Raw genomic sequence first — 27,314 nt, 5'->3', positions numbered from 1 at the left:
CATTCAATTCCTTGGTCTAAATCATTAATGTATATTGTAAATAGTTGGGGTCCCAGCACTGAACCTTGCTGTACCCCACTAGTCACTGCCTGCCATTCTGAAAAGGACCTGTTTATTCCTACTCTTTGCTTCCTGTCTGCCAACCAGTTCTCTATCCACGTCAATACATTACCCCAATACCATGTGCTTTAATTTTGCACACCAATCTCTTGTGTGGTACCTTGTCAAAAGCCTTTTGAAAGTCCAAATACACCACATCCACTGGTTCTCCCTTGTCCACTCTACTAGTTACATCCTCAAAAAATTCTAGAAGATTTGTCAAGCATGATTTCCCTTTCATAAATCCATGCTGACTTGGACCGATCATGTCACTGCTTTCCAAATGCGCTGCTATTACATCTTTAATAATTGATTCAAACATTTTCCCCACTACCGATGTCAGGCTAACCGGTCTATAATTCCCTGCTTTCTCTCTCCCCCTTCAGTTTATTGGAAACAGTTTTTTTTTATTTTCTGTATCTAAATGACTTTAAATACCTCTATCAAATCTCCTCCTAGCCTTCTCTGTTCGAAGGAGAACAACCCCAGCTTCTCCAGTCTATCCACGTAACTGTAATCTCTCATCCCTGGAACCATTCTAGTAAATCTCTTCTGTATCCTCTCTCGAGCCTTCACATCCTTCCTAAAGTGTGGTGCCCAGACTTGGACATAATACAGGTACAAGTTGAACCTCCCTTATCCGGGACTTCCTTATCCGTCACTACCTCTCGCCTGGCACCATTCCTGGCCACCAGATGGCGCATGCGCAGAACTCCGATGTGAACAAATTGAAATCCTTCCTTGCTGCCGACATCCGCAATCACTGGCCTGATCCCGCGATCCACCGCCACCGCTGCGATCTCTCTGCCACACTCCCAGCCCCAGGCCAGCCAGCCCCGATATCCCCTTGCTCAGTACCTGTACCATCCAATTTAATATGACCTCCCCTCATCCGGCAAAATCCCTTATCCATCATAGGCCAGGTCCCGAGGGTGCCGGATAAGAGAGGTTCAACTTGTACAACATCTGAAATCCGGCAACCTCGAGACCGAGACTGTGCCGGTTTTCAGAATTTGCCAGATTTCAGACATATTGATTATCTTGAGCGAAATCCGGCAACCTCGAGACTGAGACCATGCCGGTTTTCGGATTTTATTGGATTTCGGACCTCACTGATGGCACTCCTCCCTGCCTGTCAATCTTCCGCTTCTCGCCGCCCGCCGATCCACGCCGCCCGCTGATTCCCGCCGCTCCTCGCTGCCCGCCAATTCTCGCTGCCCACAGCCACCCAGCGCTGCGTATTTAACCGTTTTTTTACCGGTTTCCTCGTCCCTCGCTGCCCGATGTCACCATCTTGGCCGCCTCAAAAATGTCCGGTTTTCAGACATTTCCGGTTTTCGGACAGCTGGATTCGGGACATTGTACAGGTACTTCAGCTAGAGCCGAACTAGTGTTTTATATAGGTTTAGCTTAACTTCTTGGCTTTTGTACTCTATGCTTCTGCTTATAAAACCCAGGATCCCATATGCTTTATTAACTGCTTTGTTAATCTGTCCTGCCACCATCAAAAATTTATGCACAAACACCACCAGGTCTCTTTCTTCTTGCACCCTCTTTAAAATTGTGCCATTTAGTATTGTTTTTCCTCATTCTTCTAACCAAAATGTATTACTTCACACTTTTCTGCATTGAATTTCATCTGCCATGTGTTTATGTCCTCTTGAAGTCTATTATTATCTTCCTCACTGTTTACTATACTTCCAAGCTTTGTGTCATTTGCAAATTTCTAAATAGTTCCCTGTACCCCCAAGTCCAAAAACTGAATTCAAATTCTCAACTGCCATGGTGCGATTTGAACTCCCATTCTCTGATTAGTTCAGGCCTCTGGATTTCCAATACAGTAACATAGCCACTACACTACCATACCCTAATTACATAGAATCTACAGAACAGAACAGGACATTCGGCCCAACTCGTCAAGTCCGGTGTTTATATGCCACATAAGTCCAGCCGAAATGGCCTCCTTCAGTGCTGTAAATTTCTATGATATGAAAGGTTCCTCCTACTCCAGTTACCTCTTCCCACACTACCTGCATATTCCTCTATTCCCTTCTTAAGAACATAAGAAATAGGAGCAGGAGTAGGCCATACGGCCCCTCGAGCCTGCTCCGCCATTTAATACAATCATGGCTGATCCAATCATGGACTCAGGTCCACTTTCCTGCCTGCTCCTCATAACCCCTTATTCCCTTATCGGTTAGGAAACTGTCTATCGCTGTCTTAAATTTATTCAATGTCCCAGCTTCCACAGCTCTCTGCGGCAGCGAATTCCACAGATTTACAACTCTCAGAGGAGAAATTCCTCCTCATCTCAGTTTTAAATGGGCGGCCCCTTATTCTAAGATTATGCCCCCTAGTTCTAGTCTCCCCTATTAATGGAAACATCCTCTCTGCATCCATTCTTCCTTATGTTACATCAAACCTCCCCTTAAATGTGTCAATACTATATGTTTCAACCACTCACCACATTCTCTCTATGTAAAGAAATGCCTCCAAGTTCTTTATTTTTTCTGTTATTAGCTATCTTATATTTACGTCCCCTTTTTCTGGACTCACCCACAAGTGGAAACATGTTCTCCAGGTCCACCCCATCAAACCCCTTCATAATTCTAAATACCTCCATCAGGTCTTCTCTTAGTATCTTTTCAGAGACAAGAGCCCTACCTTGCTCAGTCTGTCCTAATAGTATCCTCCAGTTTTTTTATTCAGCGGAGATTTTAAGACAATTCAATTAATCTTTTAATTAATTTCCAAAGATATGCACTATTTTATTGGGAATAAAAAATATTGCTACAAGCAGTAACTGTATTTAAATTGAACACCCATCGACTGGAGTTTGGCAGTGATTGTAACAAATTGATAAGCCAAACCAAAGTCTTGGAAGTAAAAAAATGGAGGCATATTAATGACCATTCATGCAGTTCTGCCAATTAAGTTCTGCTAGCATTATTTCCCTTACCATATCCGAAATAGCTCATGAATCTTACATTTATTTAATTGTTTAAAACGATATTTTATTGAACAGCTTTAGTAGCAAGAATGTACCATCAAATCCTGAATTAAGTGGCAAATAGATCTCTAGCAATAATTATATCGGAGTTTTCTGTAGCAACTTGAAATATTTCCAATAGTCTCCATTATACTGTGTTAATTCACATACATGCTGCACTTTTTAAAAAGCAAAAATCGCAGATTAATATTTTTTCTGTAATGTAGTGATGAGGCCTGAAATTTGTAGCCCAATGTTAAACATCAACAACTTTCATTTATATAGCACCATCAACATAGGAAAACGTTCCAAGGCACGTCACAGAAGTATAATCAGACGAGAAGTGAAACTGAGCCAAAGAAAGAGATATTAGGAAACGCGACTAAATGCTTGCTCAAAGAGGTAGGGTTTAAAAAGGGTCTTAACGGAGGAGAGATGAGGAGGGAGAGGAGGATGCGTACCAGGCCAGAGTTGAAGGAATGCTCAGTTCTCAGAGGGCTGTAGGGCTGAAGGATGTTATTGGGATGGGTGAGGACGTGAGGGGATCTGAACACAAGGATGAGAAATTTAAATTTGGGGTGCTGATAGACTGGAAGCCTATTCAACTGAACAATGGAGGAGAGGCATTGGAGGAGGATGGTATGTTCGACTGTTTCAAAGGCTGCAGGGAGGTAGAAAATTATGAGGAGTGATAGTGCACCATGGCTACAGTCACAGAGGTTGTTATTTGTGACTGTGATTTGCATTGTTTCAGTGCTGCAGCAGTGGCGAAAGCTGATTGGGGAGGTTCAAACTTGGAGTTGCAGGAAAGATGGACACGGATTTGGGTGGCAACAACACGTTCAAGGACTTTGGAGGGGAAAGGGAAGTTGAAGATGAGGCAATAGATTGCAAGAACAGAGGGACCAAGTATATGTTTTTTGAGGAGCGGGTGATGATGGCAGTTTTGAAAGTGAGCAGGATTCAATCCTCAAGTGAGTCTCTACTTTAAGTACAGCCAGCCTTTCTAGTACCTCTTCTTTATCAATTTTTATTCCAACCAGTATCTCAACTATCTCCTCTTTCACTATGACTTTGGCAGCATCTTCTTCCTTGGCAGATGCAAAGTACTCATTTAGTACCTCAGCCATGCCCTCTGCGTCCATGCGTAGGCCTCCTTTTTGGTCCCTAATCGGGCCCACCCCTCCTCTTACTACAGTTTATTATTTATATGCCTACAAAAGACTTTTGGATTCCCTTTTATGTTAGCTGCCAGTCTATCATATTATGATTTTCTAAGTGCTCTGTTACCACATCCCTAATAATAGAAGTCAGGCTAGAGAAACTGGGACTCTCTTCATTACACCAGAGGAAGTTGAGAGTATATCTGATAGAGATGTTCAAAATTATCAGGGGTTTTGAAAAAGGTAAATCGAGAAAATCTATTTCCACTGATTGGTGAATCAGTAACTAGACAGCAAAATTGAAGATCGGCACTAAAAGAACAAAGGGAGAGGTTAATATAAAGCTTTTTTTATGCAGAGGGTCACTAGGACAGGAATGCCCTACCAGAAATAGTGATAAAAAAATACACATAAAGCTTTTAAAATGGAAGTGGATATTTGAAAAATAAATTTTTTAAGTATATGGGGAAAAATAGGACTGGTGGACTGCTCTTTGAGTGAGTTGGCATAGGCATGATGCACCAAATGGCCTTCTTCCGTGCTGTGAAATTCTATGGGCTCAAGTTTCGGATTCCCGCTAGAACGGCGCACATCGGAGAGGCCTGCCTAATTTGTAGAATAAAATTTGCGCTGAATACTTACCTCGCGATTCTCTGATATCTGTAGGCCTGTTTCTAGCTCAGCGCGGTGCAGCAGGTGCTGCTGGGGGTGGAGCTACAGCCCTGCGGCAAAAACAGCGCCGGCAGCTGCGCGCGTGCGCAGTAGCTCCCGGCCCTCCCAGCACGTCCCGTCTCCCGGGCGACGACCCTATCCCAGGCCGAAGGGACGTCGCCCCTATACCGGGCCGAGTGGCCTGACACATCTTACCTCGTCGGTGGGGCACGCCCGCCGGCATCTCGCTGGGGGCGGGCCCCGCCCGAAGAGTCGGTGGCATCTTCTGCGTGCGGGCCCCGTCCGAAGTCCTCAGCGGGGCCCGGCTTCGTCTTCGGCGGCGGGGCCCGCCCGCCCCGCATCTTGCTGGGGCGGGCCCCACCTGAAGAGATGTCGGCGTCGGCAGCCCGGTATCGGCTGCGTGCGGGGCCCGGCTTCTTCGTCTTCTGACCCCCCCCCCGCCCCACCGTTCTTCTTCCCCGCCTTCCCCCCCCCCGTTCTTCTCCCCCCCCTTCCCCCGTTCCCCTTCTTCCCCCTCCCCGTTCTTCTCCCCCCTTCCCCCGTTCTTCCCCCCCCGTTCTTCTCCCCCCCTTCCCCCGTTCTTCTCCCCCGTTCCCCTTCTTCCCCCTCCCCGTTCTTCTCCCCCCTTCCCTCCCCCTGCCCGTTCTTCTCCCCCCTCCCCCTCCCCCCGTTCCTCTTCTCCCCCTGCCCCCTCTTCTCCCCCCGCCCTCTCTTTCTCCCCCCCCCGCCCTCTCTTCTCCCCCCACCCTCTCTTCCTCCCCCCCCCCGCCCTCTCTTCTCCCCCCATTCTCTCTTCTCCCCGGTGCTGCAGTAGGTGAGTAGAAACTATTTTTTATTTATTGAGTGATTTTTTTATTTTTTTTTAATTTTTAATTTTTAAATTTTTTTTGGATTGATTTATTGGTTTATTTATTGATTTATTTATCATTTATTATTTATTATTGATAATGGCTCTTTATTTGTAAAAGTGAAGTGTTTAATGTTTGTAAACTTCCCTCCCCCCCCGCCCCTCCTTCTCTTGTTCCCTACGCCTGATTTGCAACCTATGCCTGATTTCTCAGTGTAGGCAAGGTTTTTCTGAGCGTACAAAAATCTACACACTCCATTCTAAGTTAGTCTGGAGTAAGTTTTTACTGCCCAAACTTGCAAAACAGGTGTAAGTGGCTGGACAGGCCCGCTTTTGAAAAAAAAAATCTGTTCTAAAATGAAACTGTTCTAACTGACTAGAACTGGAGCAAACTAAATGCTGAGAATTGCAATTTCTAAGATACTACATTCTAAACAAGTTGCTCCAAAAAAATAGGAGCAACTCAGGCCGAAACTTGACCCCACTGATTCTACAATCTTTAGTGTAAATATTTGTGGGTTTATTCTGTTTCATATTTTTGCCTTAGTTAAACCTTCACTTACAATAAATGAATTACTTACATTTTACACTTAACAGCATGCTTTTTGGAACGGAACAATCCACTGAAGCTGAAAGAACGAAAAATACAAAATTATCTTTTAAAAAAGACTGGGTAAGTATCCAGTAGCAAAAACTTAGAATTACACAGTATACAGCACATCGACCCAAAACGTTAACTCTGCTTTCTCTCCACAGTTGCTGCCTGACCCGCTGAGATTTCCAGCATTTCCTGTTTTTATTCCAGATTCCAGCATCCGCAGTATTTTGCTTTATGTTGTTGTAGAAGGTTACCTAGTTCATTTTGCTCATACTATAAAGCTCTAGTGTGCTTAACTACACAACAGTACTCACAATGGACACAATATCTATCTAGCGGTAGAAAATTATTAGCGAAATCAATCTAAGTTGCCTATCTATAGCTAAATATCAGCAAATGTTGCTAAAAAAGCAATTATATTGTAGCCATTCTGAGGGCTTGAGACTCCTAATGGTCATCTAGACATACAATAAAGTATAATACCACACAATACTGTAGAGTGAAGCATATCACGCTGACTAGCTTTTATATAATAATCTTATGAGACATTACCTTTGGCAGAGAGGATTCTTTTGTAGTGGGATGCCATATGAGCCTGGGTTAGGTACTGGTCAATTGGATTACTGGAGAAATCTGCAATGTAAGCTATAGGGACAAAGAGGGAGTGCATTACACACTAAAACAAATCTGAAATGCTTTTAAAATCAGAAAAAATTATTACAAGTAAATATGAGGCATTGACCAATGACATGTACCTAAAACTTAATACCTAAGACTTCAGCAGGTTTTCCCTTCTAATCACTTTCTCAACAATAACTTGCATTTATGTAGCGCCTTTAATGTAGTAAAACGTCCCAAGGAGCTTCACAAGAGCGTTATCAAACAACATTTGGCACCAAGCCATATAAGGAAATATTAGGATAGGTGGCCAAAAGCTTGATCAAAGCAGTAGGTTTTAAGAAGCGTCTTAAAAAGAGAGAGAAGTACAGGGCGGAAGTTTAAGGAAGGAATTCCCAAGCTTAGGGCTGAGGCAGCTGAAGGCACAGCCACCAATGATGGAGCGATTAAAATCGGGAATGTGCAAGAGGCCAGAAATGGAGGAGCGCAGAGATCTGAGGGTTGTAGGGCTGAAGGATGTTACAGAGGTAGGGAGGGGTGAAGTCTGGAGAGATGTGAAAACAAGGATGAGAATTTTATGCAAATTTTAAAATCGAGGCGTTGCTGGACAGGGAGCCAATGTAGGTCAGCAAGCACAGGGGTGATGGGTAAACAGGACTTGGTGCAAGTTAGGATATGGTCAGTAAAGTTTAGGATGAACTCAAGTTTAAGGAGGGTGGAAAATGGGAGGCCGGCCAGGAGTCTAGTCAAGTCTGGTGATAACAAAGGCATGGATGTGGATTTCAGCAGCTGAGGCAGGGTCCAGGTGGGTGATGTTACGGAGGTGGAAGTAGGCAGTTTGGGTGATGGAACGGATATGTGGTCGGAAACTCATCTCAGGGTCAAATATGACACCAAGGTTGGGAACAGACTGGTGGCTAGGGAGAGGGATTGAGTCAGTGGCTAGGGAACGGAGTTTGTGGCGAGGACTGAAGGCAATGGCTTTGGTGTTCCCAATATTTATTTGGAGGAAATTTCTGTTCATCCACTACTGGATGTCGGACAAGTAGCATGACAAATCAGAGACAATGGAGGGGTGAAGAGAGGTGATGGTGAGGTTGAGCTGGGTGTCGTCAGCGTACATGTGGAACCCAACATTGTGCTTTTGGATGATGTTGCTGAGGGGCAACATGTAGATCAGAAATAGGAGGGGGCCAAGGAGAGATCCTTCGGGGACTCCAGAGATAACGGTGCAAGAGCGGGAAGAGAAGCTATTGCAGGTGATTCTCTAGCTACAACTGGACAGATATGAATGGAAACAGTAAAGGGCAGTCCCACCCAGCTGGACGATGGAGGAGGATGGTGTAGTCAACCGCGTCAAAGGCTGCAGACAGGTCGAGAAGGATGAGGAGATATAATTTACCACAGTCACAGTTACATTGGATGTCATTTGTGACTTTGATAAGATATGTTTCAGTGCTGTGGCTGCCGTGGAAACCTGGAGTTGAGAGAAAGATAGGCACAGATTTAGGAGGAGACAACACATTCAAGGACATTGAAGAGGAAAGGGAGATTGGAGATGGAGCAGTAGTTTGCAAAGACAGAGGGATCATGGGTGGTTTTTTTTGAGGAGTGGGAGGATGACGATAGATTTGAAGGGGAGGGAAACAGTTATTGAGGAGAGGGAACCACTAACAATATTAGCTAACATGGGGGCCAGGAAGAGAAGCTGGGTAGTCAGCAGTTTAGGGGAACAGTTTGAGGGAGCAGGAGGTGGGTCACATGGACAAGAGAAGCTCGGAGACAACATGAGGAGAGATAGGAAAGCAACTACAGAAAGATGCGAGTTCAGGTTTAGGGTATGGGGGAACCTTAGGGGTGCTTTGGCTTGGTGGGCTAGGGAATGGAGGGAAGCTGCAGAAGCAGCTGAACGGATGGTTTCAATCTTAGTGACAAAGAAGTCCTTAAGCATCTCGCACTTGTTGTTGGAGGTGAGGGTCGAGGAGGCAAGGAAAAGGGGTTTTAGAAGATGGTTTATAGTGAAGATAAACCGGGGGTTAGCTTCTCATTCCATGATGATCCTGGAATAGTGAGCAATTATGGCAGTGGAAAGCAGGACCCAATAGTGCTTTATGTGGTCCAGTCAGATCTGGCGATGTATGGCTAAACCAGTTGTCTGCCATAAATGTTCAAGTCCCTTGGACTTAGCTATTTCTTTCCGCCCTCGAGCATCAATTCTGGGGTTCTGTTTCACAAGTGTTAGCGGCTCACCAACACTTCACCCATGTGGTCATTCTTCATGCCTATTCAACAATTGGGGGGCATCAGAGCCCAACTTAATCCTGTTCTCATCCAACATCCATGAACATGCATTTATGATCAGCAGAAACCCTCTTTATCTGGGTACACTGAGGCCGAATATGATTCCCCACCAGTGTTCCAGCCAAGACTGACCAACTCAGCACAGACCAGAATCAAACCTGGAACCGTCATCATCTGGACACCTCTAGCAGATCCACTGACCCATGCAACTACATCCCTACACCAAAAGTTAAATGTATTGAGAAATTGTTCTAAATTACATTTTCTATTATTTAGCAGCTGAAATTTGCAACATTTTTATAGTAGCTTTGTTAAGGAATAGAAAACTTGTACAAGTAATAAAAGCAAAAGAATAAAGTACAATAAATCATTGGTCAATAAAATACAGACCACCTGTGGTTACACAATACGTCCCGCAATTATTCTTATAGAATGGTTGCTTATGTAACACTTGTATCCTGTAATTCCTATGGAAAGGTGCAGCGTCCAAAATCCGGAGTTCCGGAATCCAGAATATTCTGGAATTCGGACCCCGGGATGATTCGTGTAAGGGTTGTCCGGAATCCGTAAAATGTTCTGGAATCCGACGCTGCCTGACCTCGGGGCCTTGCCTCGCCGCCCTTACCTCGGGGCCTCCTTGCCAGCCTGTGCGAACTCCTCCTTGGCGGGGCCCCGTCCGACGACGACATCCTTGGCGGGGCCCACTGGCCCGACAACCTCCTTGGTGGGGCCCCGCCTGAACACCACCTCTGCGGTGCCGGCCCACCCGACAGCCTCCTCGGGCCCCGCCCAACAGTCTCCTCAGCGGGACCCCGCCCGACAGCCTCCTCAGCACGGCTCCGCCCGAAGCAAACACCTCCTTGAAGGGCCCCAGGCGGCCCGCCCGACAGCCACCTCGGGCCCGACAGCCACCTCAGCAGAGCCCCGCCCGACACAAACACCTCCTCGACAGGCCCCAGAAGGCCTGAACAGATCCTCGGCAGGTTACAACCCCCCCTTTCCGACGTTCCGAAATCCAAAAATACCCGAACCTGGGCTCGGGTGTATCCAGATTTGTTACATCAGAAAGACGTTCCAAAATCCGGAAAAACACGAAAACCGGCTCGGCCTCAGTCCCAAAGTTGCCGGATTCGGGATGCTCAACCTGTAATGGTTATATACATTGGGCTCAATTTTCCCCAAAGCTTTTTTTTTTTGCGTATTTGAAGAGTTACGCCATTTTTTTGGGGTCCAAGAACGCCAAAAAAAATGTTCCATGTTTCCCCGTGTGATCTCTTCATTTTGGCGCAGCCTAGCCTGTCCTTTAGTCTTGGGTGTGGAGCCTTGATCTGCACCAAGAGCCTTGAACTGCACCAAAAAGATTGGGTTGCCATGGTAACCAGGGACACAATGCAGGCTGAGGCTGCAAAGTGAAACATACAGCCAGCTCCCAACCTGCACAAGCACATTAAAATACATTGCAACAACTTCACAAGCACCTTAAAATACATTGCAGTAACTTATCTCCAATAAATTATTAAAGTCCCCCCCCACCCCCACCTCTCCCGATGCCGATCACATCCCTGGCCTAAGGGCCTCCGGTCCACTCCTCCGCACCTAGCCCTGGCCGAGTGGCCTCCTCCCTCCCAGTCCTGCATCTCGCCCTGGCCGAGTGGCTTCCTCCCACCCGGTCCCACACCTAACCCTAGCCGAGTGGCCTCCCGGTCCGCTCCCCCGCAGCAAGCCCTGGCCGACTGGCCTCCCAGTCCGTTCCCCCGCACCTATCCCAGGCTGAATGGTCTCCTCCTTCCCAGTCCCCGTACCTAACTATACCCGAAAGGCTTCTCCCCCACTCTCGTACCTCTCCTGATGTCCGGGCATCTGCTGCACTTACCTGTTCGATTACCTTAACTCACCAGAAGGTTTTTCTACAGAGGCCACATATGCTGGCCTAAGAAGAACTGGTGTAACTCTCAGCTGGCCAAACTTGCCTATCTGGCCAGAATTGGCACGGGTGGCAGGTTACGCCCCCTTTAGCTGAAAAAAAAACGTACCTAAAAAAATTGTAACTAACTGAGTTACGTTGGTGCAAATTGATCAGGGAAACTTGTTTTTTTTTTAAAACTTAAGCCAAAAAAAGTGCAAATCACTGGGGAAAATTGAGCCCATTTTTATTCCTTTACAAAATTTGACGTCCCAGACTCAAAATGACATCAAAATCTCCTATGTTCACATCAACAATCAGCTTGTGGTTCTGGGTCATGTGGACAAGTAGTTTTCTTTTATTATCTGCAGTTACAGGGCAATGAAACCAGAGGGGTTGGGGTGGGGGGAAAGAGGGCAGCAGCAAGAGTACCATACTTTCCCTCCAACTATATATGTACTGTCAAAATAAATATCTGCAATTTTCAAGGTTATTTTTACCTTTACTGCGACCAACTTTTCACTTCCCTCTCAGAAACTCTGATGTTGTATATTTTGGGGATGGCACTTTTGAATCCTGGAGTGGCTCCATTCACTTTAAAGGGAAACTGATGCTTTGCCCAGAATTGGAGACTGGTCCAAAATTGTTTAATCTCTGGACAAAAAATACTCATAGTTGTGTGCTTCTGCAAATCAGCCTATAGAGCTCCTTGAAGGTTGGGCAGCTCCAGATCATCTGAGGAGAAAAGTATGGACATAATGATAAAAGTAACTAGACGATCAAGGTCCATTTCGCTACAAGATTTAGTGGAGTCTTGATACAATGAACTTTGCTGCTCCGGTGCTGAGAGCAGACTATGCCGCTGGGCCCATGAATTTCAAACAGATTAATCCAGCAGCACAGAGCGACAACAATCACTGTTCAAGCACACTGACCAGGATTTGGAGAGGAGCGCCCACAGCTGAAGAATTCTACTGGAGGCTTTTGGATCAGGTCAAGTTGGGCTAGGTTTAAAACCCAGTGCAAGTATATGAAACAGCCTGGGAGAGTACAAGACTGGCACTTGAGAGTCCATGAGAATAAGACTGGGCCAGAAGCAGAAACCTTGGCTTATAAAAATCCCTTGGACATCAATATATTGAAACTCCACTGTACACAGGAGGTTTGTTTTGTAACAATTCTTGGGTGTCTACTTTAGTTATTTTTCAGTTAGACTTTCCATTTTTTCTTTAGAAAAAGGGGATGTAGCAAGGGCAGGGGAGTTATCACTGTTAAAACATCTGAGCCACCAGCTTCTCGCTGGCTACAGCTATCATGCCTTCCTTCCTCTGGGAGGCTAGAACCCATGGGCCCGGGGGCATGCACATCAGGATCCTCCAGTTCCACGGACTACTCGTAAGCCCTTCTTGCAGTACGCAGCTGACCACATTACAATCAGTCATGGTGCCTCATGTGATGCACCTGCTCCCTCTGTTCCTTCTCCATCTTGTCCATGATAATCCAGAACAGGGGAATGTCCAGTGGATAAACTACTGCATAGCTTTCACCTTCTTATAAATGCAGAAAGAGATTTGGGTCCTGAAAATAGTTGCCCTCCAACACTAACAGGATTCTGGATGTCAAAATTGACAAAAAAGACTGCCAAAACTCAGAAGCAAACAATTCCAAGAGTAATTTACAGACTGCCTTGGGTGAGGCACAGCTGTTGGCCTCCCAGACTGAGAATCATGAGAAGGTCATAATTCATGTCAATACCAGATCACCCACGCCATTATATTTCAGTCTAAGAGACAGTGGTGCGAATAATGGCATAAATCCAACAAATTCGCAATTGCTTTTGACTGTATGGAGGACTAAGTGATGGTAACTTTTCTCAGCTTCGGCATGCCTGTTGGCAGAGCGGTGCAATTGTTCCAGCAAATATCGGCACAATGTAACTCACGGCATTTCTCACATACTTCATTATTTGCTGTAACTTTTACGTTTAAATAATGCCAACCGGCAGACCATTTGTACAACAGAGAGAGCTCATCCCAAGAGGGTTAAGGTCATTAGTGCAGGAATCTTTTACACCATTAGTTCTCCACAGATACATCAAACAAGAAAATAATTTGGGAGGGAGCAGGGGAAGGGAGTACTTTTGTTCAGAAAACACTCTTTGTTCTCCCACCCTCCAAACAGTTTTTCTTGTCCTTCAATTAAGTGTGATGAAATCTGTCCTTTTATCTGCTCCATCCAAATCAATGGGCCCAAAATTCCACATGGCTGATTTTTGGTGCAGTTGTCGAGATATGGCCGTTTTTTTTTAAGTGGCCGACTGCGCCAAAAAAAAGTTCCAAGTTTCGCCGAAATAAACTTTGAATTTGGAGCGGCGCAGATTGCCCTTAAATTCTGTGGGTGGAGCTTTAAGGTCTGTGTCGAAAACTAAGGTTGCCAGGGTAACGAGGGACGCACTGAAGGGCTGAGGCTGGAAAGTGAAACATACAAGATGCAGCAAGACATAAGCAATTGTAGAGTCCCGGTGCCACTCCTATTCCGGACCGAAAGGCCCCCCCGCCCCCGGTGCTGATTAATTTATCCTCCGGTGTCATTGCTGATTTTTTTCTCCCCAAGAACTTCTATTTTCATAACAGGTGTAAACATTCCAAGAGCCTAAATTTTTTTTTTTTTACTGATTTGTCTCTTTGTAAACTCAACCATGACCCTGTGATGTGAGTATAATATGGAGGATGTAACGGGCCAGAAAGATAAGGCAGAAAGACTGATTGTGACATCTCAAAAGCATCCCAGAGGTTCTCTTAATTAAACCTGTAGTGCACCAATGTACCTAATAAGTTTTCCTCAGTGGCTTATATGAATTTACAGTCAGAGCCATCGGTGCTGCTGCTATCCCGGGTCGAATGCCCACCCTCCACCCCGCCCCCGGTGCCGCTGCTATCCCAAGCCGAAAGGCCCCCTGGTACCGGTGCTATCCTGGGCCGAAAGGCCCCTCGCCCCCGGGTGCTGTGTCTTCAGCTCCGCTAAAACAATGGCGTCTTCTCTGCGCCGATTTCCTCTTCTCTGTGCTGATTTTCTTAAGTGTAGGTAAGGTTTTACAGAACGGTGCAGTGCGCCGCTTTTGAAAAAATCCTACTTGGCCAAACTCGCTTAAATGGCCAGAAACGGCACACCCAGCAGGTTCCACCCCCCGGTGATGTAAAAAAACCGGGAACTAAAAAAATCGGACGCAAGTAGTTTAGGATGGCGCAGAAACTTTGGTGTAACTTGCAGATTTTAGTCTGCTCCAAAAAAAAACAGCATAGGCCAACAAAACGCCGCAGAATGGTGGCGAAAATTCAGCCCATTAAGAGCCATAACCTATGGACTATGGACCTAGTGGTGGAAGGTGGGATTAGGCTGGATAACTGTTTTTCGACTGGCATGGACACGATGGGCCGAATGGTCTCCTTCTGTGTCGTAATTTTTCTATGATTCTAGGTATCGCCTAAAGAAGATGGGACTGCTTGGTTTCTCAACGGCAGATGCTAAATGAGGCGGAGACACCTAATTTTGCGAGCGGAGCGCAGGCGGGTTGTTGCACACATACTAATGTAATGATCTGAATGAAGTTCGACGGCGAGGCGGTAGCATTTTGCGCCGCCAGTAAACCTGAACCAAATTTCCCGGCAGGGGGCTACATCCTGTACGGCCGGCGGTAAGCCATTCGAAACACATTAACGTCCCTCTGGGGTGCTAAATGAGGCACTACACTACCAAATTTGTCACCCCCAGTTTTTAAAAAAAAGTTCCCTTGTGACCAATACTGATTTTGTTAAACTACTTGGTACAGGAATGTAGTTATGCTGTATTCTTACCTAAAGGAATGCCACCAAAAGGTGCGGTTACTGCATATTTCAGATACATTTTTACCAGGTCACATCTGATAACTAGTCTAGTAAAAACAAATATTGCCCCATTGCAACATCTCCATCTCTATCTTTGATTCTAACTCTAATCGCCAAGATCAAATTGATCAGATATCTATTCTCAATTACATCTGGCATATATTATGCCAAACATAGAATATATTTTTCTAAACCACTATTACAAGGGACATGGCCACCAGATGTTCAAATCAACAAGTTTTCCCCATTTTCAAAGTGTTTTTCTTATTTTGCACGATGGATAGAAACTAAAATAAGCGGTGTATATCTCTGTAATTGACTAGTTAAATTGGAGAAGGAGCATTGCCTAAACAAAACAGCAGCTGCAGCATTCAAACAGTGATGACAGTCATTCCAAAATTAATTTCTTGCAAATTATTACTCTTTTTGAGAAGTGTCAACATAATTTTAATCCATCACTGCTAAATGAAATAATTCAAGAGTTTGTAATTCAAAATGACTTTGTCTAAAATAAATTGAAATATGCTTTGCTAAATTAAAGTGATGTTTCTTGTGATCCCTCAGAAAACATCTCAGAAATGTGAATATATATTTTTACATTGGTTAAATTCCCCTTGTTTTAAAGGGGAAATGGATGTTACAAAATGGATGGGCAGGACCGGGACCAATGTCCTAGGGGGAATGTTTGCTAGTGCTGTTGGGGAAGAGTTAAACTAATATGGCAGGGGGATGGGAACCTATGCAGGGAGACAGAGGGAAGTAGAATGGGGGCAGAAGCAAAAGATAGAAAGAAGAAAAGTAAAAGTGCAGGGCAGAGAAACCAAAGGCAAAAAGCAAAAAGGGCTACATTAAACCAAAATTCTAAAGGGGCAAAGTGTGTTAGTAAGACAAGCCTGAAGGTTCTGTGCCTCAATGCGAGCAGTATTCAGAATAAGGTGGACGAATTAACTGCGCAGATAGCAGTTAACGGGTATGATGTAATTGGCATCATGGAGACATGGTTCCAGGGTAACCAAGGCTGGGAACTCAACATCCAGGGGTATTTAACATTTAGGAAGGATAGACAGAAAGGAAAAGGAGGCGGGGTGGCATTGCTGGTTAAAGAGGAAATTAATGCAACAATAAAGAAGGACATTAGCTTGGATGATGTGGAATCGGTATAGGTGGAGCTACGGAATACCAAGGGGCAGAAAACGCTAGTGGGAGTTGTGTACAGACCACCAAACAATAGTAGTGAGATTGGGGACAGCATCAAACAAGAAATTAGGGATGCATGCAATAAAGGTACAGCAGTTATCATGGGTGACTTTAATCTACATATTGATTGGGCTAACCAAACTGGTAGCAATGCGGTGGAGGAGGATTTCCTGGAGTGTATTAGGGATAGCTTCCAGACCAATATATCGAGGAACCAACTAGGGAGCTGGCCATCCTAGACTGGGTGATGTGTAATGAGAAAGGACTAATTAGCAATCTTGTTGTGCGAGGTCCCTTGGGGAAGAGTGACCATAACATGGTAGAATTCTTTATTAAGATGGACAGTTAATTCAGAAACTAGGGTCCTGAACTTAAGGAAAGGTAACTTCGATGGTTTGAGGCATGAATTGGCTAGAATAGACTGGCAAATGATACTTAAAGGGTTGACAGTGGATAGGCAATGGCAAACATTTAAAGATCACATGGATGAATTTCAGCAGTTGTACATCCCCGTCTGGAGTAAAAATACAACGGAGAAGGTGGCTCAACCGTTGCTAACAAGGGAAATTAAGGATAGTGTTAAATCCAAGGAAGAGGCATAGAAATTGGCCAGAAAAAGCAACAAACCTGAGGACTGGGAGAAATTTAGAATTCAGCAGAGGAGGACAAAGGGTTTAATTAAGAGGGGGAAAATAAGAGTACGAGAAGAAGCTTGCCGAAAACATAAAAACTGACTGCAAAAGCTTCTATAGATATGTGAAGAGAAAAAGATTAGTGAAGACAAACGTAGATCCCTTGCAGTCGGATTCAGGTGAATTTATAATGGGGAACAAAGAAATGGCAGACCAATTGAACAGATACTTTGGTTCTGTCTTCACGAAGGAAGACACAAATAACCTTCCGGAAGAACTAGGGGTCCGAGGGTCTAGTGAGCAGGAGGAACTGAAGGATATCCTTATTAGGCGGGAAATTGTGTTAGGGAAATTGATGGGATTGAAGGCCGATAAATCCCCGGGGCCTGATAGTCTGCATCCCAGAGTGCTTAAGGAAGTGGCTCTAGAAATAGTGGATGCATTGGTGATCATTTTCCAACAGTCTATCGACTCTGGATCAGTTCCTATGGACTGGAATCTAACACCACTTTTTAAAAAGGGAGAGAGAAAACGGGTAATTATAGACCGGTTAGCCTGACATCAGTAGTGGGGAAAATGTTGGAATCAATTATTAAGGATAAAATAGCAGCGCATTTGGAAAGCAGTGACAGGATCGGTCCAAGTCAGCATGGATTTATGAAGGGGAAATCATGCTTGACAAATCTTCTGGAATGTTTTGAGGATGTAACTGGTAGAGTAGACAAGGGAGAACCAGTGGATGTGGTATATTTGGACTTTCTAAAGGCTTTCGACAAGGTCCCACACAACAGATCGGTGTGCAAAATCAAAGCACATGGTATTGGGGGTAATATACTGACGTGGTGAGAGAACTGGTTGGCAGACAGGAAGCAGAGAGTCGGGATAAACGGGTCCTTTTCAGAATGGCAGGCAGTGACTAGTGGAGTGCTGCAGGGCTCAGTGCTGGGACCCCAGCTCTTTACAATATACATCAATGATTTGGATGAAGGAATTGAGTGTAATATTTCCAAGTTTGCAGATGACATTAAACCGGATGGTGGTGTGAGCTGTGAGGGGGACGCTCGGAGGCTGCAGGGTGACTTGGACAGGTTAGGTGAGTGGGCAAATGCATGGCAGATGTAGTATAATGTGGGTAAATGTGAGGTTATCCACTTTGGTGGCAAAAAACGCGGACAGAATATTATTTGAATGGCGCTGATTAGGAAAAGGGAAGGTGCAACAAGACCTGGGTGTCATGGTTCATCAGTCATTGAAAGCTGGCATACAGGTACAGCAGGCGGTGAAGAAGGCAAATGGTATGTTGGCTAGGGGATTTGAGTATAGGAGCAGGGAGGTTTTACTGCAGTTGTACAGGGCCTTGATGAGGCCTCACCTGGAATATTGTGTTCAGTTTTGGTCTCCTAATCTGAGGAAGGACGTTCTTGCTATTGAGGGAGTGCAGCGAAGGTTCACCAGACTGATTCCCGGGATGACAGGACTGACATATGAGGAGAGGCTGGATCAACTGGCCCTTTATACATTGGAGATTAAAAGGATGAGAGGGGATCACATAGAAACATATAAGATTCTGACGGGATGGGACAGGTTAGATGTGGGTAGAATGTTCCCGATGTTGGGGGATGTCCAGAACCAGGGGACACAGTCTTAGGATAAGGGGTAGGCCATTTAGGACTGAGATGAGGAGAAACTACTTCACTCAGAGAGTTGTTAACCTGTGGAATTCTCTACCGCAGAGAGTTGTTGATGCCAGTTCATTGGATATATACAAGAGGGAGTTAGATATGGCCCTGACGGCTAAGGGGATCAAGGGGTATGGAGAGAAAGCAGGAAAGGGGTACTGAAGGAATGATCAGCCATGATCTTATTGAATGTTAGTGCAGGCTCGAAGGGCCGAATGACCTACTCCTGCACTTATTTTCTATGTTTATATGATACTGTAAGTCAGCAAATTTTCTTGGAGAAAAGGGCCCCAGAGTTCCTTTGGGGGTTCTGCCAAATTCCTGCAGTAACTATGCGGGAGTCCGGCAGAACCAACCAGAAAGTGGCGCAAATACATTTGTACAGGATCTCTACCAATTCTCCACCAATCTAGGGTAAGTTAGATAAACACATGAGGGAGAAAGGAATAGAAGGATATATTGATGGGGTTAAATGAAGAATGGTGGGAGAAAGCTCATGTGGAGTATAAACACCAGCATGGACCTGTTGGGATGAATGGCCTGTTTCTGTGCTGTAAATTATGTGCAATACTATGTAATTCAGAGATTTACCTGCCTCTTACAAGGCAAATAATGTCAGGGGCAACCTCAGGAGCCTGGACTTACTACACAAGCTAAGTAGGGATCCAGCAAATTACTGCAGGTCAGTGCATCAAATGGAACCTCCAGGGTGGTGAGGGGAGTGGTCTGCACCCCTCTATCTGTGGTTACATTATGTATGATATACAGGTTGCACCACAGCAACTCACGAGGATTACTTCAACAGCACCTCCCTCCCCTGTAACCTCTACCATCAAGAAGAGCAAGAGCAGCAATGTTGTGGAATCACCATCCCCTCCAAATTCTGCTCCAAGTCACACACCATTTTGACATGGACATATATGGGGTACAGTAGCATAGTGGTTATATTACTGGTCTAGTAATCCAGAAGCCTGGATTAATGATCGGGAGACGCGAGTTCAAATCCCACCACTGGCAGCTGGGGAATTTGAATTCAGTTAAATAAATCTGGAATAAAAAGCTAGTGTCAGTAATGGTGAAAATACCGGATTGTCATAAAACCCATCTGGTTCACTAAGGCCCCTTTAGGGAAGGAAATCTGCCATCCTTACCTGGTCTGGCTTACATGTGACTCCAGACCCTCTTAACTGCCCTCTATGCCTCAAGAAGGAGGCTCACCACCACCTTCTCAAGGGCAATGATGGATGGGCAATAAATGCCGGTGTTGCACCTCATCCCATGAACAAATAAAATATATTGCTGTTCCTTCATTGTGAAGGTACTATCCATACAAGCAGTTCAAGGAGAGGGCCCACCACCACCATCTTTTCAGGGCAACTATGGATGGTCAATAAATCCAGCCTTGCCAACATCACCCACATCGAGAGAACAAGTTAAAAAAAAGATGGCAGATGGACACCAGAGATGTGGCACGAGTACTGGCATAGTGGCACGAGTACTGCCAGACCTATTAGGTGCCATCCTGCTGACCCTACAAACTGCCGCAGGATCAGCATTAGAGGATGCCAGCACATGTGGAATTGCTGGGATTGTAGCCATGGATTTTTGGGGCCAAGGTGTCTGGTTCTGCCACAGTAACTCCTTGAAGAAGACAAAGTATTTTGACATGCTAATGTCTTGAATGGAAAGGGATGATGTACCACAAGGACACTGCCAGTCTGTGGGGAAAAAAATGCTTACTATTTTTTTTAAATCATTAAAATGAGTAAGTTAAAAGTATTTTGAATCAGCTGTGAAATCAATGTGTCTTTTAAAAAAAAAATTGATCTAGGAATGTGGGAGGTTCTGGCAAGGCGACATTTACTGCCGATCTCTAGTTGTCCTGAGAAAGTGATGGTGGATCTTCTCCTTGAAATGATGCAATCATTGTGATAATGGTGCTCTCGTCATTGTGTTAGATAGGGAATTCCATGATTTTGACCCAGTAACAATATAGTATGTGGTGTATGTTCAAATCAGGATGGAGTATGACTTGGAAGAGAACTTCCAGGTGATGGTGTTCCAATGATGTTGGTGGTAGAGGTCACGGGGCAGGTAGGTGCTGCAAAAGTAAGCTTGGTGACGTGCTGCAGCTCACCTTGTAGATTGTGGCTCCAGTACACACTCTGCACTGATGCTGGAGAGTATGGATACCGAGTTCAGTAGCAGATGTGCCAATCAAGTGGACTAATTCGATCTTGCTTCTTGAGTGTTTTGTGGCTGCACGCAGCCAGACAAGAGTTGAGTATTCCATCACACTCCTGACTTGAGCCTTGCAGATGGTGGAGGTCAGGAGGTGAGCCATCAGTCACAAATTACCCAGCCTCTGCCCTGCGCTACAGGAGACAATGTGCACACTACATCAGGTGAACCAAAACTTACTTATGTGAGATTTTCAGTGAGCCTGGTGATAGGTTTCTGCATGTATCAGACACTCAGCTATTTTTTTTTTTAAATTGTTGTTTAAATGTGGTACAGGTACTGCACTGTGACCCACTTGGCATCCACTATTTATGCAACCAATGTTGGTATATTTTGAGTATAATAAACTAATACTATCACATTGAAGTGAAGCACCGCAAAATATCTTATTCCACATTGATTTTGATGCCCTAATTCTCTTAGGATTTCCACACAATTGCAACACTGTGCATAAATAGTGATTGAGGCCAACAATCTCAGACTGGATCTCACTTGGACTGCTGATGTGAAACCCCCCCAGGAGCTGCCTGTTTGTTTGACATTCAAACTGCAGACTTCAGACTGCAGTATAAATGCAGTCTTCTGCAATTAAGGTTCAAAAGTGCACAGGAAAAGCACAGCTGTAACTTTGCAAACAAGGCAGATAAATCTTCTATACGATTGGTCAAGCTTTCTCGTAATAATGTAGGGAATATTTTTCATTGCTGGTAAATTTAATTCAGTGCAATTTGCACATGCATTGTGACATCATCACACACATCATGGTGCAGTCGTGTGTCAACAGTCTTCACAGTGGTTTAAATCCAAAAAAGCTTCGATTTTGGAAGTTTGCTTGGTGCAGTATAAATGAACACTTGGAAGTTTATTATTTACTTCTTCTGATTTTGCATAAGAATACATTCATCCAATCACAATGTTGTATATATAATACTACGTTCTATGGCTCTATGTTCATGCTAATTTGTTACAATGCTACATCATCCAAATTCTAAATGATGTCTGGGGACCCAGAAAGCTTATGAATTAAATATCTATGGAGCTATGTTCATTTGTAAGAGTGCCATACATCAAAACGGCTTTCAAAAGTATGAGAGTGCCTCAGGTATTGGTATTGGGAGGGACCCTTACGACTTCTAAATTACATCGATGACTTGGCTTCAAAAACCCAATGCAAATTAGTTAAATTCACAAGACACTGAAGTTTGTGCATGTTGTGAGTATGTGGGGAAAGCTACCTGAAAGGAACTGTGATACAAAGTATATGACAGTAGACCAGAGTTACAAAAAACTCAAATCAGAAGCAGCACTCCATAGCAGTAATACAAGTAGGAAGAGGGTAACTAAAAAAAAGAGTAAGGCCTATTAGAGACCAAAAAGGTAACCTGTGTGTGGAGGCGGAATGGTTCTTAGTGAATACTTTGCGCCTGCCTTCACAAAAGAGAGGGACGATTGTAGTTAAGAGAAGGAGTGTGAAATATTAGATGAGATAAACATAGTGAGAGAGGAAGTATTAAGGGGTTTAGCATCTTTGAAAGTAGATAAATCGCCAGGCCCGGATGAAATGTATCCCAGGATAAGAGAAGCAAGGGATGAAATAGCAGAGGCTCTGACTATCATTTTCCAATCCTCTCAGGCTACAGGTGTGGTGCCGGAGGACTGCTAACATTATACCGTTGTTCAAAAAGGGAGAAAGGGATAGACTGAGTAGGTACAGGCCAGTCAGCCTAACCTCGATGGTGGACAAATTATTTTTAAAAATTCTGAGGGACAGTATTAATCATAATTTAGAAAGGCATGGATTGATTAAGGACAATCAGCATGGATTTGTTAAGGGAAGGTGGTGTCTGAGTAACTTGATTGCATTTTTTTAGGAGGGTCTTTTAGGGTAGCGCACTTGAGGTATGGATTTTAGCAAGGCTTTTGACAAGGTCTCACGTGGCAGATTGGTCAGAAAAGTGGGATCCATGGGAAAGTGGCAAGTTGGAACCAAAAATTGGCTCAGTGGCCGGAAGCAAAGGGTAATGGTTGACTGATGTTTTTGTGACTGGAAAGTTATTTCCAGTGGGGTTCTGCAGGGCTCAGTACTAGGTCCCTTGCTTTTTGTAATATATATCAATGATTTAGTCTTCATGATTAAGAAGTTTCATGATACAGAAATTGACCGTGTAGTTGATAGTGAGGAAGAAAGCTGTAGACTGCAGGAAGATATCAATGGTCTGGTCAGGTGGGCAGTCCGAAGAAGTGTGAGGCAATGCAGTTGGGGAGGGCCAGCCAGGCAAGGGAATACACAATAAATGGTAAGATACTGAGAAGTGTAGATGAACAGAGGGGTCTTGGAGTACATGTCTACAGATCCCTGAAGGTAGCAGGACAGATAGCTAAGATGGTTAAGAAGGGATACTTTCCTTTATTAGCCGAGGCACAGAATATAAGAGCACAGAGGTTATGCTTGAACTGTATTAAACACTAGTTAGGCCACAGCTAGAGTAATGCATACTGTTCTGGTCACCACATTACAGGAAGGATGTGATTGCATTGGAGAGAGCACAGAGGAGATTTATGAGGATGTTGACAGGATTGAAAAATTTTAGCGATGAGGGAAGATTGGATAGGCTGTGGTTGTTTTCTTTGGAACAGGAGGCTGAGGGGCAATTTAATTGAGGTGTATAAAATTACAAGGGGCCTAGATACAAGAAGGACCTATTTCCCTTCGCAGAGAGGTCAGTAACCGGGGGCATAGATTTAAAGTCATTGGTAGAAGGATTAAAGGGGAGTTGAGGAGTACTGGGTGTCTGGAATGCACTGTCTGAGAGGGTTGTTGAGGCAGAATCCCTCATCACATTTTTAAAGTACTTGCACAAAATGCCATAGCCTGCAAGGCTACAGACCAAGAGTTGGAAAGTGGGATTAGGCTGGATAGCGGTTTTCAGATGGCGCAAACACGACGTGTCGAATGGCCTCCGCCTGTGCCGTAAATATCTATGATTTCAACTTCAAACTGGTAAATTTAGGTCTGATGTTAGGGAGTCTTCACGCAAAGAATAAGCAGTTGGAACATTTATTGGAAACAAAAAGTTTGGTATCATTGAAGATACAATTAGATGCTGCGATTGGGATAGACTTTTCTGCCTAGATGATCTTCCTCTTTCTAGTGATCCAGTGAAGTACAAGCTCTGATGCTGCATTTCAATCAGGTACAGTAGCATAGTGATTATTTTACTGGACTAGTAATCCAGAGGCCTAGTCTAATGATCTGGCAACATGAGTTCAAATCTCACCACGGTAATTGGAGAAGTGTGAGGTAATGCATTTGGGGAGGGCTAGCCCAGGCAAGGAAATACACAATTAAATGGTAGGATATTGAGAAGCGTAGAGGAACAGAGGGATCTGGAATAAAAAGTGAATCTACTGGATTGTCATAAATACCCATCTGGTTCACTAGTCTCCTTTAGGGAAAGAAATCTGCTATCCTTACCTGGTCTGGTCTGGTCTATATGTAACTCCACACCCACAGCAAGGTAGTTAAGAACTTAAGAATGAGGAGCAGGCCATTCGGCCCCTCAAGCCTGCTTCACCATTCAATAAGATCGGGGCTGATCTTGTACCTCAACTCCACTTTCCTGCACTATCCCCATATCCCTTGATTCCCTTAATATTCAAAAATCTATCGATCTCTGCCTTGAATATACTCAATAACTGGAATTCTCTACCCCAGAGGGCTGTGGAGACTCAAAGATTCATCACCCTCTGAGTCAAGAAATCTTTTCTCATCTCAGTCCTCTTAACTGCCCCCTGAAATGGCCTAGCAAGCCATTCAGTTGTATTCAATACTACGGCTCACCATCACCTTCTCCAGGGCAATTAGGAAATGAGCAATAAATCCTGCCCTTACCAGCGACAGCCCACATCCATTGAATTTTAAAAATCACCTCACTGAGCTCACGCGCCTTCCCGTTTTCCGCGCGCGCCGGACAACAAGCACGCGTCACTTCAGTTAAACTGACTCAGCACCGGGCGCTGTCACAACACTGACGCTCAGCAGGCAGGACAACGCGTACCTTTCTTATTCGCCATGTTGATGCTGATCTTTCCCATACTCTCGGATGGCACAAAGGGTCGAGTTTATTTTATCCCCGTTATGGCGCTAACTGCCGACATTCTCTGGGCCCGGAGCCCGACAAAGACATCGACAGTCGCCATGCCGGTTGCTAGCTACGCCGCGTCTTCGGAGCCGGGGGACAGGCAACCAATCGCGGCGCACCATCCCTGCGTCCTGGCTCGTCATCGTTGCCTTGGTGATAGAGCGTTATGCCGGGATATATGATTTTACACGGGATGTGGAAGAGGGGAAGGGAGAGGGGAGAAGAGAAAAGAAATGAAGGGTGGAGGGGGAGAAATGAAGGGGGGAGGGGGGAATGAAGGGGTGTGGGGGAAATGTAGGGGGAGGGGGCTAAATGAAGAGGAGGGGGCAGGATAAATGAAGTGGGGGGGGGTGGAGAAAGGAAGGGGAAGGGGAGAAATGTGGGGGGGAGAAATGAAAGGGGGAGAGAAATGAAGGGGGAGGGGGAGAAATGAAGGGGGAGGAGGGAGATGAAGGGGAGTGGGGGAGAAATGAATGGGGAGGGGGGAAATAAATCGAGGGGGAGAAATAAATGGGGGGAGAAATGAACGGGAATGTAGAGGGGAGCAGGAGAGAAATGGAGGAGAGAAAAATGGAGGGGGAAGAATTGGAGAGGAAAGGAATGGGGGGAGAAATGGGTGGGGAGTGGGAGAAAAATGGAAAGGGAGATGGGGAAATGAAGGGGGAGGGGTGGAAATTCTGACGGGTTTAGACAGGTTAGATGCAGGAAGAATGTTCCCAATGTTGGGGAAGTCCAGAACCAGGGGTCACAGTCTAAGGATAAGGGGTAAGCCATTTAGGACCGAGATGAGGAGAAACTTCTTCACCCAGAGAGTGGTGAACCTGTGGAATTCTCTACCACAGAAAGTTGTTGAGGCCAATTCACTAAATATATTCAAAAAGGAGTTAGATGTAGTCCTTACTACTAGGGAGATCAAGGGGTATGGCGAGAAAGCAGGAATGGGGTACTGAAGTTGCATGTTCAGCCATGAACTCATTGAATGGCGGTGCAGGCTCGAAGGGCCGAATTTTGCCTCGGCCCTTCCATTTCTCTCCCCTCCAATTCTTCCACCTTCAATTTCTCTCCCCCTCCATTTCCCTCCCATCCAGTTCCCCCCTCTCCCTCCATTTCTCACTCCTCCATTTCACCCCTCCCCTCCATTTCTCTCCCCTTGCCTTCTCTCCCCTCCATTTCCACCCCTCCCCTCCATTTCTCTCTCCTCGTCTTCTCTCCCTTCCATTTCCACCCCTCTCCTTCATTTCCCCTCCCTTTTCCATTTCTCTCCCCTCCCCTTTCCATTTCTCTCCCCTCCCCACCCATTTCTCCCTTGATCCCCTCCATTTCTCTCCCGATCCCCTCCATTTCTCTCCCCTCCCTCCATTTCTTCCCCCTTCATTTTCTATGTTTCTAAATGGAGGGGGAATGAAGGGGAGAGAGAAATGGAGAGGGAGAAGAGGGGCGAGAAATGGATGGGGGAGAGGAGAAATGGAGGGGGAGAAGAGGGGAGAGAAATGGAGGGGGGGAGAAGAGGGGAGAGAAATGGAGGGGGGAGAAGAGGGGAGAGAAATGGAGGGGGGAGAGGGAGAGAAATGGAGGCGGAAGAGTTGGGGGGAGAGAAATGGATGGGATGGGGGAAGAAATGGGTGGGGACTGGGAGAGAAATGGAGGGGAAGGGGTAGAAATGGATAGAGAAATGGATGGGGAGAAATGAAGGGGGAAGAAATGGAGGGAGGGGAGAGAAATGGAGGGGATCGGGGGAGAAATGGGTGGGGAGGGGAGAAAAATGGAAAAGGGAGGGGAAATGAAGGAGAGGGGTGGAAATGGAGGGGAGAGAAGGGGAGGGGTGGAAATGGAGGGGAGGGGTGAAATGGAGGAGTGAGAAATGGAGGGAGAGGGGGGAACTGGATGGGAGGGAAATGGAGGGGGAGAGAAATTGAAGGTGGAAGAATTGGAGGGGAGAGAAATGGAAGGGCTGGGGCAAAATGGGTGGGAAGGGGAGGAGGAAATGAAGGGGGGAAATGAAAGGGAGGGGTAATAGAGGGGGAGGGGAATGGAGGGGACAGAAATAGAGGGGAAGGGTAGAGAAATGGATGGAAGGGAGAAAAAATGGAAGTGGTGGGGGAAATGGAGGGGACGGTGGAAATGGAGGGGGAAAATGAAGGGGAGAGAAATGGAGGGGGAGAAATGGCAGGGATAGAAATGGAGGGGAGGGAAGGGGAAGAAATGGAGGAGGGGTGGTGGAGCGGGGGGGAGGGGGGAAATGAAGTGGGGGAGAGAAATTGGGGGAAATGAAGGGGGGAATGGAGGGGGAGTGGGGAAATGATGTGGGGAGGGGAAAGTGAAGGGAAAGGGGGTAAATGGAGGGGGAAT

The 27,314-nt window shown here is 45.5% G+C and overlaps 1 protein-coding gene and 1 long non-coding RNA gene across 5 annotated transcripts in view; one reads left to right on the top strand and one right to left on the bottom strand.

The window, feature by feature from the left end:
- Positions 1–25,049, bottom strand: part of LOC139263400 (spermatogenesis-associated protein 7 homolog) — a 98,339-nt gene extending 73,290 nt beyond the window's left edge. For 3 of the 4 annotated variants that reach the window (XM_070879437.1, XM_070879438.1, XM_070879439.1), the window contains exons 1-3: positions 24,882–25,049; positions 6,921–7,013; positions 6,352–6,399 (exon numbers count right to left, since the gene is read on the bottom strand). In XM_070879437.1, the coding sequence (XP_070735538.1) occupies positions 6,352–6,399; positions 6,921–7,013; positions 24,882–24,918 (178 nt within the window). In that variant the 5' untranslated portion in view covers positions 24,919–25,049. Of the gene's footprint in view, positions 1–6,351; positions 6,400–6,920; positions 7,014–11,690; positions 11,926–24,881 lie in introns of all 4 variants that reach the window. The other variant, XM_070879440.1, reaches the window with a different exon arrangement.
- Positions 3,393–6,605, top strand: LOC139263401 (uncharacterized). The gene is made up of 3 exons (XR_011593138.1): positions 3,393–3,490; positions 6,368–6,443; positions 6,527–6,605. It is a non-coding gene; the product is annotated as an uncharacterized lncRNA (long non-coding RNA).
- Positions 25,050–27,314: the final 2,265 nt, after the last annotated feature.

This window comes from Pristiophorus japonicus, chromosome 4, assembly GCF_044704955.1.
Source record: "Pristiophorus japonicus isolate sPriJap1 chromosome 4, sPriJap1.hap1, whole genome shotgun sequence".
NCBI lineage: Eukaryota > Metazoa > Chordata > Chondrichthyes > Pristiophoridae > Pristiophorus > Pristiophorus japonicus.
The sequence above is the reverse complement of the archived record's forward strand: the minus strand, read 5'-3'. Positions and strand labels throughout refer to the sequence as shown.